This window comes from Myxine glutinosa, chromosome 2 (assembly GCF_964187855.1).
Source record: "Myxine glutinosa chromosome 2, kmMyxGlut1.1, whole genome shotgun sequence".
NCBI classification, from domain to species: domain Eukaryota; kingdom Metazoa; phylum Chordata; class Myxini; order Myxiniformes; family Myxinidae; genus Myxine; species Myxine glutinosa.
The window spans coordinates 161,009,689-161,027,068 of record NC_136262.1 but is presented as its reverse complement, the minus strand read 5'-3'; the positions used below and the strand labels follow the sequence as shown (position 1 = coordinate 161,027,068).

Sequence of the window (17,380 nt, the reverse complement as noted above, 5' to 3'; positions counted from 1 at the left end):
GAGGAGGAGGGGAGGGGGAAGAGGAGGGGAGGGGAACGGGGGGGAGGGGGGAGGGGGAAGCGGGGGAGGAGGAGGGGAGGGGGAAGAGGAGGGGAGGGGAATGGGGGGGGAGGGGGAAGGGGGGGGAGGGGGGGAGGGGAAGGGGGGGAGGGAAGGGTGCGGGGGTGCCCAGGGGAAGAAGGGCCCCTCCCCTCCCCCTCCCCCCCCTTTCCCCTCCCCCCCTCCCCTCCCCCTTCCCCCTCCCCCTCCCCCTTCCCCCTCCCCCTCCCCCCTCCCATCCCCTTCCCCCTCGTTCCCCTCCCCTTCTCTTCCCCCTCCCCTCCTCCTCCCCCTTCACACCAGGGGGGTTGACTCAGCCTGTCATCCCACCGAGGTCGGAAGTCGGAACTCATTGTCGTCAAATAAATGTAGCCTGTATGTTTCACTCTTTGTCACATGCCGTTGGTCCCATGTCAATCGGATGAAGTTGAAAAATTAACGTTACGAAGGTTCTCTGGGACGTACTGATTCCGAATAATGAAGTTGAAAAATTAACGTTCCGAAATACGCTAATTACGCTAACAGAAGCGCTGGAGGGAGCACTGCGCTCCCTCCCTTAGATTCCCTCCCTCTTCTGCTAGCGCTAATTACGCGTAACACACTAATTTTAAAACCCGAAGTTTTTTTAATTTTAAGGTGTGCTGTAGTCAGAAGCGCTAGAAGCGCTGCGCTCCCTCCCTTCGAATCCCTCTCTCTTCTGCCGCTTCTGCGCCGGCAATGCTTCTGCTACGCTAATTTTAAAACCCGAAATTTTTTAAATGTTTATGTCTCCGTGACATTCCTGGGACCATCCCGAGTCGAACAGTACTTTCCGCTCGCAAATCCGTCCACGGGTTCTCGAGATCTTAGAGATCGTAGATCAGGATACAGACACAGAGGCCAACTCTACTTTATATATATAGATGACTGTGAAGATTTGCACTCGGAAAAGTTGACAGGGAGTCGATAAGCACTTCGTCAGGTGTGCTAGCACACTCCTCAAAATGTATTTTTCTGAGTCTTGCGTTCTCTTCGTTTTGGTAGTTTTGTTTTATCCATGGCATCATTGCATTCTTTACAACATCTTCAATATCGTTGAACTTCTCATGCAGATTGACAAAGACGTCCTCGAGCGATTCCAGCAACAATGTGACTGTGAGCAAATCCAGTGTCATTTTGAAGAGTGATGTCCACTTTATGGAAGCGGTAAAATATTCCATTAGCGTAGCCTTGAGACCTCAACTATGGCGGGCTCTCGTCGCCTGTTGTCGCCTGTTGGGGATGACCGAGTTTGAACGCGTTAATTAAACACAACTACACCGCACCAACACCTTTCACCATACCAACAGGTTTCCAATCATGTAAATCAACTATTACCTGTCCAAAGGTACCATTTTTCTGTCATCTTTGTCTCGAAACTTGAAGAGATGAACTTATAAGTTGGGTCGTGATGTCCGTCCATCCATCCATCCGGTCATCCGTTAAGTTTGTGTTATTTTTACTCCTCCTCCCTTATCACCCGGCTGATTGTTCTGAAACTTGACGCATGAATACAAGAAAGACAGTATTCCACACAATCACTTTGGCTTCGATTTTTCGATTTCGGATCATGGGGGCTACCAGGGGGGATTATCCCCTGAAAGTCTGGATCCCTATTTGTCCTTTATTTACCAACCGATTGCTCTGAAGCCCGATACAGCCGGTCCACTCGATAGTCTGCAGGATCGCTCGGTCACATTAGATTTTTCAAATACTGCCATCTACTCGATGGTCTGCATGATTGACCCCTCTTATATTTTTTGATTTTGCATCAGGGGGGCTTCCAAGGGGGGTTCCCCCAAATCTTGCAGTCTAACGTCTGACATTTCCCATAATTTGGATTCAGCAAAGGTCTGAACTACAACCTCAAGAGATAACCGTCAGCCCACTCGGGGCTATTTATTATTACTGCAGGAGAGCAGTAAGCGTGACATTCAAGGTTGAGGTGCTGCTTCTTCTTCTACAATCGTGGGAAAATATAATTTAAAAACACGCATGTTTATGATTAAGTGATTAAGCGAACGAACGGGTTTGAAGGACCCACCCCCAAGATGAAAGCCCCCCCCTACCTATGCTCCTTGCGCACCATTATTAAATGGCCTAGCATGTAGTAGAGGACTGTGCGAAGAAGACATTCAGCGGCTCCTTTGCAGAACTACACAGGCCCACTGATGCGGCAATCTAATGGCTCTCGTCACTGGATATTCAATTGTAATTGTCTACAGGATCATACGAAAGAAGAAGGAAACTCCAGTTTTTATTCATTTTGGTTACAGTTTCTTTATTCCCTTTTAATGTGATCATTCATCTTCCACATAACCCACTATTTACCTATTTTAACATCATATTATAATTTTATACGTTATTATTACTTTTTTAATAGGCATTATATTATTTATTATAGCAAGGACCCACAGCACATCTACGCAATGTAAAATGTGACTTCAAGTCCTCAACTCTCCCCCCTCTTCCCCCTCACAAATCCCAAGTCCTCAACCTCCTCTTCCCAACGCTAAGTCCTCACCCTTCACCTCCCAACCATAATTCGTCAATCTCTTCCCCACTCCAAGCCTTCAAACTCCTGCCCACCACAACTCTTCAATGTGCACCCACCCCCAACGAAAGTCCTCAACACCCTCCCCCAAAACCTCAATGTCCCCCTCCAAATTCCAGCCCATCTTTGCTGCCACACCCCAAGCCCTCAACCTCCCCCTGCCAACCCTATGCTGTCAATGGATGGACAAACATGATGGACAAACCCACAGGGATGAAAACATAACCTTTGTCCACCTTTGGTAGCAGAGGTAACTGGAGCACACATGTCTTCCTGAAATATGCCATCAGCTTTGCACACGCCAAGTTGAAGCAAAGAACTCATTATACTTGAATCGTCATGAAGGACTCAAATAAGGATGTTAATATGACATCATCATTCCAGCAATGAAGTGCAGGCTGGTAACATAAAAAAATAATATGGTATATAAGGTTTTCTGTGGAGTCTGGAGAGAAGAATTTTCATATTTTATAAAGACTTACTATTTTCAAAAGGTACTGTGAGATTTTTAGCATCTATCTGTGAGAGGTACTGTGAGATGCTCACAGAAGACGGCAGGCTTACCATCTCCTCCAGAGGAGAGCATACTCATTACTCATTGATGCATCACCACACTTGCAAAACTCAAGGATGCCAGTTTATAGTCAAGTCAGGAATTGAACCTAGACCAGACAGCTCACAGGTGAGTGCACTCCCTCGGAGTTAACCTGACAAACCCACCACAGTGTGAGATATGCACCTCGAGTTTGAAATGTTATAAAATCAGGGCCTTGGTGGTTTAAGTCACATTAACAATTGTCTTCCATAATACTGTTTGCTAAGCTGGTCATTCAAAGAGAACAAGATGTCAAATTTAGGATGGAAACTCGGGCAAGTTGTCTATTGTCACTAAAGATGCCCCTATTTGTCGATAGTTAAGAGACATGTACCCTTGTTTTGTAACAGATCATCATCAAAATAAGGAAGAGTTGAGTCCTCTGAGCCATTATTTTTCAGACAAACGTCTGGTATGATTTCAGTAGCAGCTGCATGCACTTTTCTTCATGTAGTAAAAGGCAGTCCATAGAGGTTAATAAGATAATTGTCTGCACAATAATGGTTGAGAGCATTGAGCTCTTCTGTTTATTTATTTATTTTTGTCTGAGGATGTACAGTCTTATAAAATACAGTATAATAAACCACACATTATATATATATATATATATATATATATATATATACAGGAGCACTAGTGATGAATAATTATAACTAAATGTTTCATGCATCATTGGTGTTTTGCATCCATTGATAGGCCGCCTGCATCCGGACCTTCACCAAAATCTAATCGGCTTGTTCTCGTCGCCTATCCAGTTCATCCACCAAGTTTTGTCATAATGCATCCATAACATTTTGAGATTCTCACGAAAACCAAATAGACAAATAAGGGTGAATACATAACCTCCGTCCACTTCGGTAGCAGAGGTAATAATATAATAATACGAGTTCCCTTACAAGGAACAGAGATGCAGGAGGGAGCCACTAGGCCCATCAAGCCTGCACTATTATTACCAACTTATGGTTGCGTTATCCTTTATAATTGCTCAGCGTCTAGCAAGGAAGCAACACGCACCATTTTTTGTCCCCCGTCGCACCGCGGAGCGAAAGGGGGACTATGGTTTTCCCCTCCGTCCGTGCGTGCGTCCGTGCGTGTGTGCGTGCATCCGTGCGTGTGTGCGTGCGTGCATGCGAACGTGCGTGCGTCCGTGCGTGCGTGCGTAAGCGAAGGACCGAATTCTAATTTGGTGTGCGGGTGCAACCCACGTCAAAATCCAAGATGGCCGCCGCCATGTATGTCTGACGCCATGTATGTCTGAACCTTGTGAGCGGAATATCTTGAAAAATAAGCGAAGTACCAATTTCTAATCTGGTGTGTGGGTGTATCTAGGCATAAGGAAGAACGCTCTTGAAAATTGTGTCGCCACGTCAAAATCCAAGATGGCCGCCACCATATATATGTCTGAACCTTGTGAGCGAAATATCTTGAAAAATAAACGAACTACTAACTTCTAATCTGGTGTGTGGGTGTATCTACGCATAAGGGAGAACGCTATTGAAAATTGGGTCGCCACGTCGAAATCCAAGATGGCCGCCTTGCGTCTTCCACTTTGTCAACTCATATCACTTCAACGACGGGGGACCTTGGCGAACGCTTGTATTCTTTGGTAAGACTCGGCCAGGGTTTGAACCTTCGACCTCCCAGACTCAGAGCGAAGGCTCTAATCATTACGCCATGGCTGGTGAAATGTTGCAAATTTTGATGTTGAAAATAATAACATTAGCCTGTTTTGAACTATACTATTTCTTTCGTAACAAGTTTTGAACACACATCATACATGAAAAAGTCGAGGCAGAAAAAAAACATTTTCCATGTGTTACTTTACTTTACTGGGATCCTTTTATCTCCACCTCTACAAAGTTTAATTTCTTCTCTCTGTTACTTAAAACGTTACCAGTGTACATGCTACAGTTCCGCATTTTCATTATGACATCGTTCTGAGGCACGAAGGTGGGTTTTTAAACCACTACAATGTTTATCTAGAAAGAACAATTGGAGATTGCAGACCCTCGCAAGGACTTGTTTTGTGTGGTAAAATAAATGGAAGGATGTTCTAAATGAAAGTTAATTGATTGCAAATGAAAGGTATAAATGGTCTCGTTGTAAAGGTCCGAGGTCTGAAAAGTTGTAAAGGTCAAATAGTCTGAAGGTTGAAAGGTGTAAAGGTCGAAATGTGTAAATATCGAAATGTGTAAAGGTCAAAATGGGTCTAAATGGTCTAAAGTGTTAAAAGGGATCTAAAGGGTCAGAATTGTCGAAAGGGGACTGCAGGGACTCAAAAGACTTAAAAAGGGTCTAACTGTCAAAGGAGCCTAAAGGGTATTAAAATGTCTTAAGGTATAAAGGCCTAAAGGGTTGAAAGATGTCTGGTGGGTCTTAGGTGTTCTAAAAGGTATAATGGGGTATATAGGTTTTTCGGGTTCTAAAGAGTCTAACAGGATCTGAAGGGTCTTAGGGGTTTAATGGTTCTAAAGGATGTAATGGAATATATAGGGCTCTTTGGTTCTAGGAGTTTTTAGGTTATATGGGGTCTAGGGTTTTGGGGTCTTTAGTGTTGAAGGATCCTTAGGGAACTTATGGGTCTAAAGGGTCTTAAGGCTTTTAGGAATCTTGAAGGGGTTTTGTGTTCTAAAGGCTCTTCGGGTTCTGAAGGGTCTTAGGGATATTAAAGTGTCTTAGGGTTCCAAAGGGTCTTAGGGTTATAAAGGGTTTAGTGGTCTTAATGAGTCTTAGGGGTCTTAAAGGGCCTTAGGGTTCTAAAGGATCTTAAGGGTCTTATAGTGTATTTGGGGTCTAGAGAGTCTTAAGTGTCTTAGGGTTCCAAAGGGTCTTAAATGTCTCAAGGGGTATAAAGGTATATAGGGATCGAATGTAATTATTATACCTACTCACATTCTGTGTGGCCGAACATACAAACAAACAAACAGATGGACACAAATGGACTACCCTCTCCTTTGACGAAGGTAATAAACCCCCTCCCACTCTTCCTTGGTAAGCTTCCAAGCTCATGCTTGCTGTTCCTGTCAAATCCTTTGTTCTTTTTTTTACCACTTGTGGAACCTCTAATGAGTCTGTTCAATCCCACTCTCCTCTCCAGAGCTTCATGATGGCAGTTCAATGCTGCCTTATAACAAACATCTTCCATCCCTTCCTGCAATCATGTCAACTCCCATTAACCTTCCCCTATCCCAATTAATCCTTCTTAGATGCAGGTTCAGATCTTTATTTGTTTCTCTGCTCTACCCTTCTACCGTCCAATTAATTGCACTGTGTGTCTGATGCCTCACTGTCGTATTCTTAGCATGTTGCCCTTCTCCATACTGTCAACTTACTCTGACATGAGGCTAGTTTTTAGATAAGAAAATAACTGGAATTTATCCCAATCGCGTCATAAACAAACGAAATACAAAGTTAACATTTCTTTTTTAACTTTCGCTCATCATGCACAGTCTTCTCCTGAAGGATTTGCAATTATTCATTTCACCTTTACCCAAAGTGCAAACGGGGTTAAGCAATTGGTTCACTCGGCCCACCTGTCACTTCAGACTATGATCGTGGAACTACTTCATTTCCATTGAATTATATATTTTTAAACACTGTAGAACACAAATCGGAATGTGAATCGGAACACAAATCTGAATTTCAGCAGAACTTTGCTCTGAATTTGGCAAATTGTAGTCTCATCACAATTGTACGGCTTCAGTCTGTCAGTCAAACAAAATTGAAAATCATTCCAAACAGAAAATTTACTGTTTTTAGTGATGTCATAAAGAACGCAAACAGGCAGAATAACTAATTGAATGTGTTCGATAGGAGTAACTTTCCGATTCTCTGGGGAGTCATTTAATGGGTTTTTTTTACTGCCTTTAAAGCTTTTATTTCATTTCAATGAAATTATACATTTGAACATTGTAGGACACAAATCACCTTGTTTGCACTTCCATAAATCTTCAGTTTAGCAGTACTTTGACAAATTTCATGCCGACTTGACCAATCAAATTTTCTGCGCGCTCTGAGTGATGGTTCGACGGGGCGAGCGATGGACCCGTGGGCAAGCATGGACCCATTGGGGCGAGCGATGGACCTGTGGCGTGAGCGATGGGCCCGCGGGCGAGCAATGGACCCATTGGGGCGAGCGATGGGCCCATTGGGTGAGCAATGGGCGCGTGAGAAGAGCCAGGGACCGGTGGGGCGAGTTTCAATGGTGAATTGTGGTTGGGTTAGAGAAGTAGAGTAGAAAGCATAATAAAGCTGGTACCGTGAAATGGGGGTGAATAGGGACAGCAAGGTGAATAGGGACACAAACTGAAAAAAGTTCGGAAACTTTTTTCGCTGAAAATTGATAACCATATTGATTTGTTGATATTTGGGTTGAAAGTGTTCTCTTGTTTTTAAAAAAAGCAACTTATAGTCCCTATTAACCCCATATATGGGTTAAATAGGAATAAATAGGATTTTTATGGCTGTCCCTATTCACCCCGTTTTACGGGTGAATAGGGACAGTCACTGATACAAAAAAATAATAATCAAGAAACAATCCTGAGTTTCCAACTTATTGCTAAATTGATAGCTCAGATGGATGCACATAATATGCACCCATAATATAAACCACGGTGCCAATGAAAAAAAATATGGGATAAAAAGTTTCTCCAAACTGTCCCTATTTCTTGATTATTATTTTTTTTGTATTAGTGACCGTAAAGCGGGGTGAATAGGGAGGGACAGCCATAAAAATCCTATTTATTCCTATTTAACCCATATAATGGGTTAATAGGGACTATAAGTTGCTTTTTAAAAAAACAAGAGAACACTTTCAACCCAAATATCAACAAATCAGTATGGTTATCAATTTTCAGCGAAAAAAGTTTCCGAACTTTTTTTCAGTTTGTGTCCCTATGCACCTTGCTGTCCCTATTCACCCCATTTCACGGTACAGCCTGTTAAGGAGGGACAGCAGTTCGAGTTTTATCAAACATCAACTTCAGAGCTGCATGAAAATCAAACATGACTTCCACCAATCACTGCATTGTACTGGGAAATTACTGGTAAAATCAAACTATACTGTACTGGGAAATTGTTCCAAAAATTACAAGCTATCTGTTCTTAAAATGGGATGACAGGATTGCTTGCAGATCCTATACTTGTTCATCTTTGAGGTTTTTCATTTATACATTGAGGCTTGTAGAATAGTTTAATGTAGATTAATAAGTAATCATAATCATAAGATCAATTGAGCAACAATCATATTTCATACTTATTAATTAACCATAACCGTACTCTTCCCCTCCCACCTACCACAATACCACATCCACCTCCATGACAATCATGCACTTCCAAACAATTTTAAAGAAAAACTTTCCAACAACCCAGATTTTCATGTGTCTTGTTATATATTCTGTTTTGAACGTGCTGCGTGTCCATCAGTCCCAGCATCCTCGACTTTGAATGATTTGCAGCTCCAAGGCTACTTTTCTGATCGATCACCTATCGACTCGATCTACTCAACATGGAGGCCTGTGTTTGGTGGAGCAATCCCAGTGTTGGAATTATTTTGATTGGTTAACCTTTCCCTTCCTTCCCCGACTCACTGTTTCTTCGTCATCTCGTGTGGTTTCCGATGTGAAGCTGCGATAAGAATTGGCTGAAAGTAGTTAGACCCGCAATAATTGGGTGGGAGTTGATGGAGAGAGGACGATAGTCAAAAAAAAATCGACAAGCCGAATCTTTCACGACCGATGAAAAAGCAAAATCATTGCAATTTCTATTTCACACCTGTCATGACGATAACAATACCTGCCACATCCCTTCAAGTCACATCGTGTACGTCAGCCCAGCTCTATGGGGAATCAAACCCAAGAAAAGACAGCACAAAGGCAATCAAACTACCAATGATCTGTCCTGCCACTGACAATGTTGTCAACATGTTCCACATTGCAAACCCAATAACCTGCAACTGATGTTGGGAATCAAATTAAGTCGCAGAAACTGTTGAAAATGATGGTGGAGTTTAGCCAATGAAAAATAAATCTAATTTAAATTGCGACGAGCAGGGCCTTAATCCATCGCAATATATTCATTTCACAGGGAATGGAAGGTATATATTATTTGGAATCAACATTCACAGGGGAGGATTTGGAAAAGCTGTTTTGGTGAAGTGCTACCGCGCTGCAGGTGACAATGAAAAGTCCATTTTTCGCAGAGGGGATGTTTCGGGTGCCTTGTGAGGAATGAGAGGAAAACAAGATAGGTGATGCAAACCTTACGGGTAATTTTGGCCTTGTTGGGCAATCCCGTGCACTGCAATCCCATTACACTTGATCTAGGAATTTAGGTGAGGATTAGATACGAATGAAGCATTTGCCTGTGAAACCTGAGGCTGGAGTGGTGATATTGGATGTTTGCAAGGTTAATTATTTATTTTTATTTGTTTGACCGTTCATGCGGGCTAAGGTCTGCAATTGATTGTGTGAATTGAATGTGCACATGGCAAGGCAAGAAGGTGCAATTGCTTTAAATGTTTGCAGCTGCAGTATAATCTTCTGATGATCCAGAGGTAGCCCACTTACCTTTGAGTGTGGGTTTGATTCCCGAAACTACTACTAGTAATTGGTGTGACTCTACTGAAGGTTCCTGTCACCACAAAGTTCAGGATAACATTTTTGTGCTTATTATCATAGGCTATGTTGTCGATTGTGCAACGCCGGCAGCAATTGTGCCACACTGCTGACACGCCGTGTATGATACCGATTAGAGATGGTGCAAGTTTAATTTTCTCGAGCTTGAGCTCAGAAAAGCTTTCAAACAAACAGAGCCCAGGCTAATGTTAGTTCATGGTAAATTGTTTCCCAGGAATTCCTGGAAATTGTGGGAAATTGATTGAAGATTCCTGCTTTTTCCCAGTTTTTAAGTTCGGACTCAGAAAATTTGGGCTTCAACCATCTCCAGTAGCAAGCGTAGATGTGCTTGCGCTTGTGCAGTGTGCTCTTTGTAGCTCTCCGTTCCCAACACTAACGAAAGACTCATCAACTTCTATTTTATGGCCTATGAAGCAATCCCACAACCAAATTGACTCAATAGGAAATGTGTGCAATGGCAAAAGCTCGCTTCATACAAAGTTACATGATGATTGGATGGAAAATGCGGCCGGCGTTACAAAAAATCCGTTTTCTGCGGGCATGAGTTGCAGAGAAGAGTGATTCATGAATGTGTTTTTTTTTTGGTTTTTTTTGGATACCAGATCGAGGCTCATGTAAGAGCTAACATTAATCACAAAAAAAAACGGACACACAAAATATACAATAAAGGGAGCGGGAGACAAGATGGGGAGAGAGAGGGAAGCACACAAGTACAACAGCAAAGAACAGGGACATTGGGAGATCTGTTGGAGGGAGAGGGCTTGGGGGGGGGGGGGGGTTGTGAGAGGTATAAAACACATGCACACTGCCAGGACTTCCAGGAAATAAGTCGGTATTTCAAAACAGTGCATCTGGGGTGAATTACAGTGCATCTGGGGACAGAAGAAATCAAGGTTTTGGATGGGGGAAGATAAGAGATGGTGGTGAACAGCTGTTTTAAAGACCTGGATGGAGGAGTGGGATTGAAGAGAGTGAGGGAGTTTGTTCCAGAGGTGGGAGTAAAGAGGAATGAAGGAATGAAGGAGTGAAGGTGAGCAGAGAGTCTTGATTTTGGCAGTTTCACCAGAAGAAGGTTGCAGGCAGATCTTGTGCGACCTGTAGGAACATTTGGGGGACAGGGACTTATGTGTTAGTTGGTGGACGTTAAAGATCCCACGGTGTCCTGACTTAGGTTAGGTGAGCAATTGCCGGCACCATGAACAAATTACTAATTCCTAACCGAACCACTGCTGGGAGAGGGATGGCAAATCGCCCTTATATGTGCTGGAAGAAGAAGAAGAGACATATACTGTATTGTGGTACAGAAGGAAAACAAGTGTAGCATTTCTGAAGAAGATACAAGGGTTGAAATGCATTTTAAAACTTATTCTAAATGCTTTTAAAGCAGTAAGAAGTGTTTATTTTGAATGGAGATTCAGTTTGGAGATATTGAGAAAATATGGGAATGGGGGAAAAATGTAGAACTAGAAGCAGAAGGAAATTCAAGGAGAAATGAGAATCGTTATGGAGTGAAAAGTAAAGTTTTTTTATTCTTATTTTTTTGAAGCGAGGGAAGGAAATAGGATAATGTCGAGGAGGTGGACGCAAGATACCTGTGAAGAAGGAAGCGAAATGAGGAACACGGAGAAAGGATTTTCACCCTTTCTATCCGAGGATCGGCCATGTCAGGCCTTGGACAACAAGAAACAAAACGAATAGCACAAACCACGAAGGAACTAACATGAAATATTGCACGGGATACTACTGAAACACCTAGACAAGATACAACGACATCTTATCCTTTGTCCTTTTATTCTTATCCTTGTTTTATTTGTTTGTTTGTTTGTTTTTCCAAGAACACTTTCCCCATTCCATGTCTGCACCCAAATACCGACGGCCAAAAAATGCATTTCTCATGCTTAACCTACTAAATAATTGTGGGCAAATTCCAAATTATTTTGCAACCTCGAAAAGAAATGACACCCGTGTGACATTATTCCATGACGTACATGCATGACATCAGCATGCATCTGCCTTCCTGTTGGAGTTCACTGTTGTTTTTATCAAACTTGTTTCTGTGAATTTCAAGCAATTGTGTTACGGATTCGGCCCTAATTATGGTTGTTATTGTTATTATTGTTGGTTCTCAGTAAGGGTTATTGTGGTTAAAAGGTTTAAAAGCGCTCATGACAAAAATGATGCCGGAAATCGGATAGGGCACCGGAAGAGGTGGAGCGAGGAATAAGAGGCGTGAGGAGATCGTGAAAAGACGTTTTTGTGGAAGCTCCGGACCGAGCGGTCGAGCGTACAGTGCGAGTGAACTTTGCGTCCTTGAAAGGACGTTCGTGCGATAGGTGATATCGCCGGAGTGCTGTGGAGCCTGGGTAGTCGGGTATCTGCATTGAGGTTCCGGAGTATCCTTGCCTCAAAGCCCCGGCTCGAGTGAAAGCCGTCCGCCATTTCGCCACGTGCGCTACCTTCAGTGAAAAGGTTTTTGTCGCGTCGGCCGGGCATTATTCCCCTGTGGGTTGCCGGGGACGGCGGTGTAAGAAAGTGGCTTTTGAGGATTATAAGGAGACCTGCTGATTGAACCGCAAACGTGTACGTCGGAGCGCGTCTTTGGGAGGGTTTCCATTCCCCCGCTATTGTGCTGGGTGTTGGACCACGTGACCTATGGGTTGCTTCGATCGACCACGCCTCAATTGATTGTGATCGGACATTGATCCAACGATCGCTGGAGCAAATCGACTTCGCCTTGGAGGGGTACAGAGACATTGGGGGAGTGCTGTGAGTTTGGGTTAAAGGACAAGATAAGGTGGTACCATCTTAAAATAGTGATTGTAGGGCGAATTGCTATTATTATTTGTGTCGTGATTCCGGTGTGATTTATAATATATTATTGTTTGCTCATAACCCTTGGTGTGGTTTCATTATTGGTTTGATTGATTTCAACCAACATCTTAAAATAGTGATTGTAGGGCGAATTGCTATTATTATTTGTGTCGTGATTCCGGTGTGATTTATAATATACAGTATTATTGTTTGCTCATAACCCTTGGTGTGGTTTCATTATTGGTTTGAATGATTTCAACCAACATCTTAAAATAGTGATTGTAGGGCGAATTGCTATTATTATTTGTGTCGTGATTCCGGTGTGATTTATAATATTGTTACGGACACGACTTAGATGTTATGATGGGCCGAGCGGAATGGCCGCCGTGTTCGCACAGTTTACCCGATTACACTCAAACGTTGGCCAAATCGCGCTATGCTAAATCAATGAAGGAAACGACACAACGACTGGGATAAATGAAACGACACAAGGGGTACAGTTCTCAAGACCTCCGGAGGAGGATATAATTGGTGGTGGAGAAAAGGGGTAGATTACAAGGTATGAGGTAAAGCACAGAAAAGATGGGCACTTAGACACAATCTTATCTAACCCAGACAGACCACAGACAAACGGAACAAGACTGACTTACACAGGGATTGATGGCAGGGAAGGACAGGCAGTCGATAGCACAAGGTGCACCTTGGCTCAGGGACAGGATACAGCACGGTCCAGTAGATGCAGGGAGGTGTCACAGCGCTCGGTTGGTGGTGTCTCTCTTCCTTCAAGTCCAGCGTGCATCTGACGTCACCTCCCTCTTCCTGCGCATGCTCAGCGGGGAGTGACACGCCCTCGGCTCGTTGGCTCTGCCCCAGATGGAATCGGTCCGCCGCTTCTATTGGGTGCGGGGGGTTACCGGGCTCTGCCCTTGACGAGGAGCTGACAGCGAGCCCCTCCGTGGTAACCCCGTCGGATTAACCCCGTCGTGGTAACCCCGATGGAAACGAGCACATGTTCGATGGCGGCTAACCAAGCCGGAGTGAGGACGCGCACTCCCCGCGCCGCCGCCGTTGTTGTTGCTGTTGTTGTTGTTGTTGTTGTTGCTGAACCGTGAGGAAGAGCTGCGGGGAGGTATTGGGAGGTCCTAAACTTCCTAACGGTGCCATACAATCACATTCTGGTGCAACGAAGAGTCAGAATTAATGGAAACGAGTCCTTAACTGACATAGACTAAGAATAACTAGCAAGATGTCCTATAGTTGTCTACATGAGATGCGGTGGACCTGGATGCGACATTTAATGGGGGAAATAGGGGAAGGTCGGGTCTACAGAGTGTTGTTTACAGAAAATGGGACTAGGGAATGGGGGATTGGGGATAGTTGGGAAGTATTGGGGAAATAGGGGAATATTTACAAGCGGATATGGATGGAGGCCAATCTCATATCCGCAACAATATATTATTGTTTGCTCATAACCCTTGGTGTGGTTTCATTATTGATTTGATTGATTTCAACCAACATCTTAAAATAGTGATTGTAGGGCGAATTGCTATTATTATTTGTGTCGTGATTCCAGTGTGATTTATAATATATTATTGTTTGCTCATAACCCTTGGTGTGGTTTCATTATTGGTTTGATTGATTTCAACCAAGGATAACATATCTTTCTGCCGGGGACCCTCTCGGGGTTCGGAGGTTTACCGAGACCAGGGCATAGGGGAGGACCCCGTAACAATTGCTAGAGTTATTATTTCACAAACGATTTATTTCCAAGAACAGAATATAGTGATAAGTTTGTGCATATGTTTATAAACATTCAAAATTTCAATTCCAGGCGACGATTCTGATTCTGATTTCTGATCATCCTTCCCCATCCAAAACCTTGATCTCTTCTACCCCCGTTAATTCACCCCAGATCCACTTTTTTTTTTTGGGAAATCCCGACTTCTTTCTTTCCTGGAAGTTCTAGCAGTGTCCACGTGTTTTATACCTTTCCCACCCCCTCCCCCGCCTTCCCATGCTTCCTCGCCCCAAGCCCTCTCCCTCCCACAGATCTCCCAATGTCCCTGTTCTCTACTGTTGTACTTGTGTGCTTCCCTCTCTCTCTCCCCATCTTGTCTCCCGCTCCCTTTATTGTATGTTTTGTGTGTCCGTTTGTCCTTTTTTGTGATTGATGTTAGCTCTTTCACGAGCCTCGATCTTGTATACAAATATATATATATATATCCTGTTAAAAATATGCTCTAAGACAAAATGTTCCTTAAGCACCTCACTGAGAAATGGAAGATGGCATAAACAATGATCCTATAGTAGGTATATAGCATATACCATTCACTTTTATTCTCGGTTTACTATTGGGTATTCATTTCTGAACACCTGCACATTCGCTTATAAGCTGTCTAGCCTGGGTTTAGATCCCGGCCCAGCTACAAACACAGTCGCAAGTGATTCCTCGCTCGTTTTTGGCTGCGGCGCAAATTAATCACGTTTCAACAAAATGTTTTTCTTGAGGTTCCTGGGTAGAATTGAACTTCGGAAGTGACGATGAGTGCCGGGGCAGTGGTTCTGGGCTACCTGAGCCTGCATACATCGTGCCAGAAGAACTGGAACGCTTCTTGATTGAGGCGCAGCGGGATTCTGGCTCCAATGGATCAACCGGCACACCGCTTGACAGGTTGGACTTCCATCCTCGTTTGCTCTCGGTCAGCACGTGCCTTTAACCATTGCATCATCTGTAATTAAACCTCAGGCTTAGCGTTGTACTCCATTTACTGCACGTCAGCCATTCCGATAGACCCCGCTTAGTCTTAATTGGAGCAACAGGCTGTACCATTTGGAGCTGTTCATTCACCTGTTTGGAGCTGTTTATTCACCTGTTTGGAGCTGTTTATTCACCTGTTTGGAGCTGTTTATTCACCTGTTTGGAGCTGTTTATTCACCTGTTTGGAGCTGTTTATTCACCTGTTTGGAGCTGTTTATTCACCTATTTGGAGCTGTTTATTCACCTGTTTGGAGCTGTTTATTCACGTGTTTGGAGCTGTTTATTCACCTGTTTGGAGCTGTTTATTCACCTGTTTGGAGCTGTTTATTCACCTGTTTGGAGCTGTTTATTCACCTGTTTGGAGCTGTTTATTCACCTGTTTGGAGCTGTTTATTCACCTGTTTGGAGCTGTTTATTCACCTGTTTGGAGCTGTTTATTCACCTGTTTGGAGCTGTTTATTCACCTGTTTGGAGCTGTTTATTCACCTGTTTGGAGCTGTTTATTCACCTGTTTGGAGCTGTTTATTCACCTGTTTGGAGCTGTTTATTCACCTGTTTGGAGCTGTTTATTCACCTGTTTGGAGCTGTTTATTCACCTTTTTGGAGCTGTTTATTCACCTGTTTGGAGCTGTTTATTCACCTGTTTGGAGCTGTTTATTCACCTGTTTGGAGCTGTTTATTCACCTGTTTGGAGCTGTTTATTCACCTGTTTGGAGCTGTTTATTCACCTGTTTGGAGCTGTTTATTCACCTGTTTGGAGCTGTTTATTCACCTGTTTGAAGCTGTTTATTCACCTGTTTGGAGCTGTTTATTCACCTGTTTGGAGCTGTTTATTCACCTGTTTGGAGCTGTTTATTCACCTGTTTGGAGCTGTTTATTCACCTGTTTGGAGCTGTTTATTCACCTGTTTGGAGCTGTTTATTCACCTGTTTGGAGCTGTTTATTCACCTGTTTGGAGCTGTTTATTCACCTGTTTGGAGCTGTTTATTCACCTGTTTGGAGCTGTTTATTCACCTGTTTGGAGCTGTTTATTCACCTGTTTGGAGCTGTTTATTCACCTGTTTGGAGCTGTTTATTCACCTGTTTGGAGCTGTTTATTCACCTGTTTGGAGCTGTTTATTCACCTGTTTGGAGCTGTTTATTCACCTGTTTGGAGCTGTTTATTCACCTGTTTGGAGCTGTTTATTCACCTGTTTGGAGCTGTTTATTCACCTTGCGAGGTCAGACGCAGGTGGATGCAGAGCTTTCTGCATGCACCTGTCCCTGTCTGTCAAAAATCACAACATCAATGTGAAAGGCCAAACATTTTACTGATTTTTCAATTTTGGATTTCATGATATGGACATTATAACCAACAAGACAGGTTCATCGTCACATCAAAGTTCGATGTGTGTTTTGTTTTTAAAACCATTGTACGAATGGAAAACGTATAGTCCTTGTTTTTCATCTCAGGCTAATCATACTGTCCTTACTGAGGTGCAAACTGACGTTTTTCATGTTTCTTACCCTCCTGTTTTGCACAGCTCTGCACATGACTCAGGGGAAGATATTGAACACATGCCCTCAGATTTGGTAACGATGAAGGCATTAGCTTTATCGGGTCTTCTACATATTGCAAAAATGATGGAATTTTTCATCACACCTTCCCTCACCTGCCCCAGCTCCCTCTCCTTTACACTCCCTCTTTCCCCTTCCCTGTTTATGCCTCCGCTAAAGAAGTCGCCGGAAGCATTGTTTTCGGGTTGTCTGTGTGTCCGTCCGTCCGTGATAGGTTTTCATTACCGCGATAACTTAAGAACTGCTGAAGGGATCTAAGTCAAGCTTGGTACAAGTATGTAAATGATGCAAATATGAACTGATTCGATTATGGGGTCAATAGGTCAAAGGTCAGAGGTCCCGTGAGGTAAAAATCATTTTATCGTGCTAACTTGTGAACCAGTGATGGGATTTTGACTAAATTTGGTGTAAGT

At 43.3% G+C, this 17,380-nt stretch overlaps 1 protein-coding gene across 1 annotated transcript in view; it reads left to right on the top strand.

Moving 5' to 3' along the window:
• The window catches only part of LOC137421124 (BCL2/adenovirus E1B 19 kDa protein-interacting protein 3), a 42,103-nt gene that overhangs the window by 8,362 nt on the left and 16,361 nt on the right, over window positions 1-17,380 (top strand). The window contains exons 2-3 of the mRNA XM_068106859.2: window positions 15,161-15,323; window positions 16,934-16,982. Of these exons, the coding sequence (XP_067962960.1) occupies window positions 15,161-15,323; window positions 16,934-16,982 (212 nt within the window). The remainder of the gene's footprint in view (window positions 1-15,160; window positions 15,324-16,933; window positions 16,983-17,380) is intronic.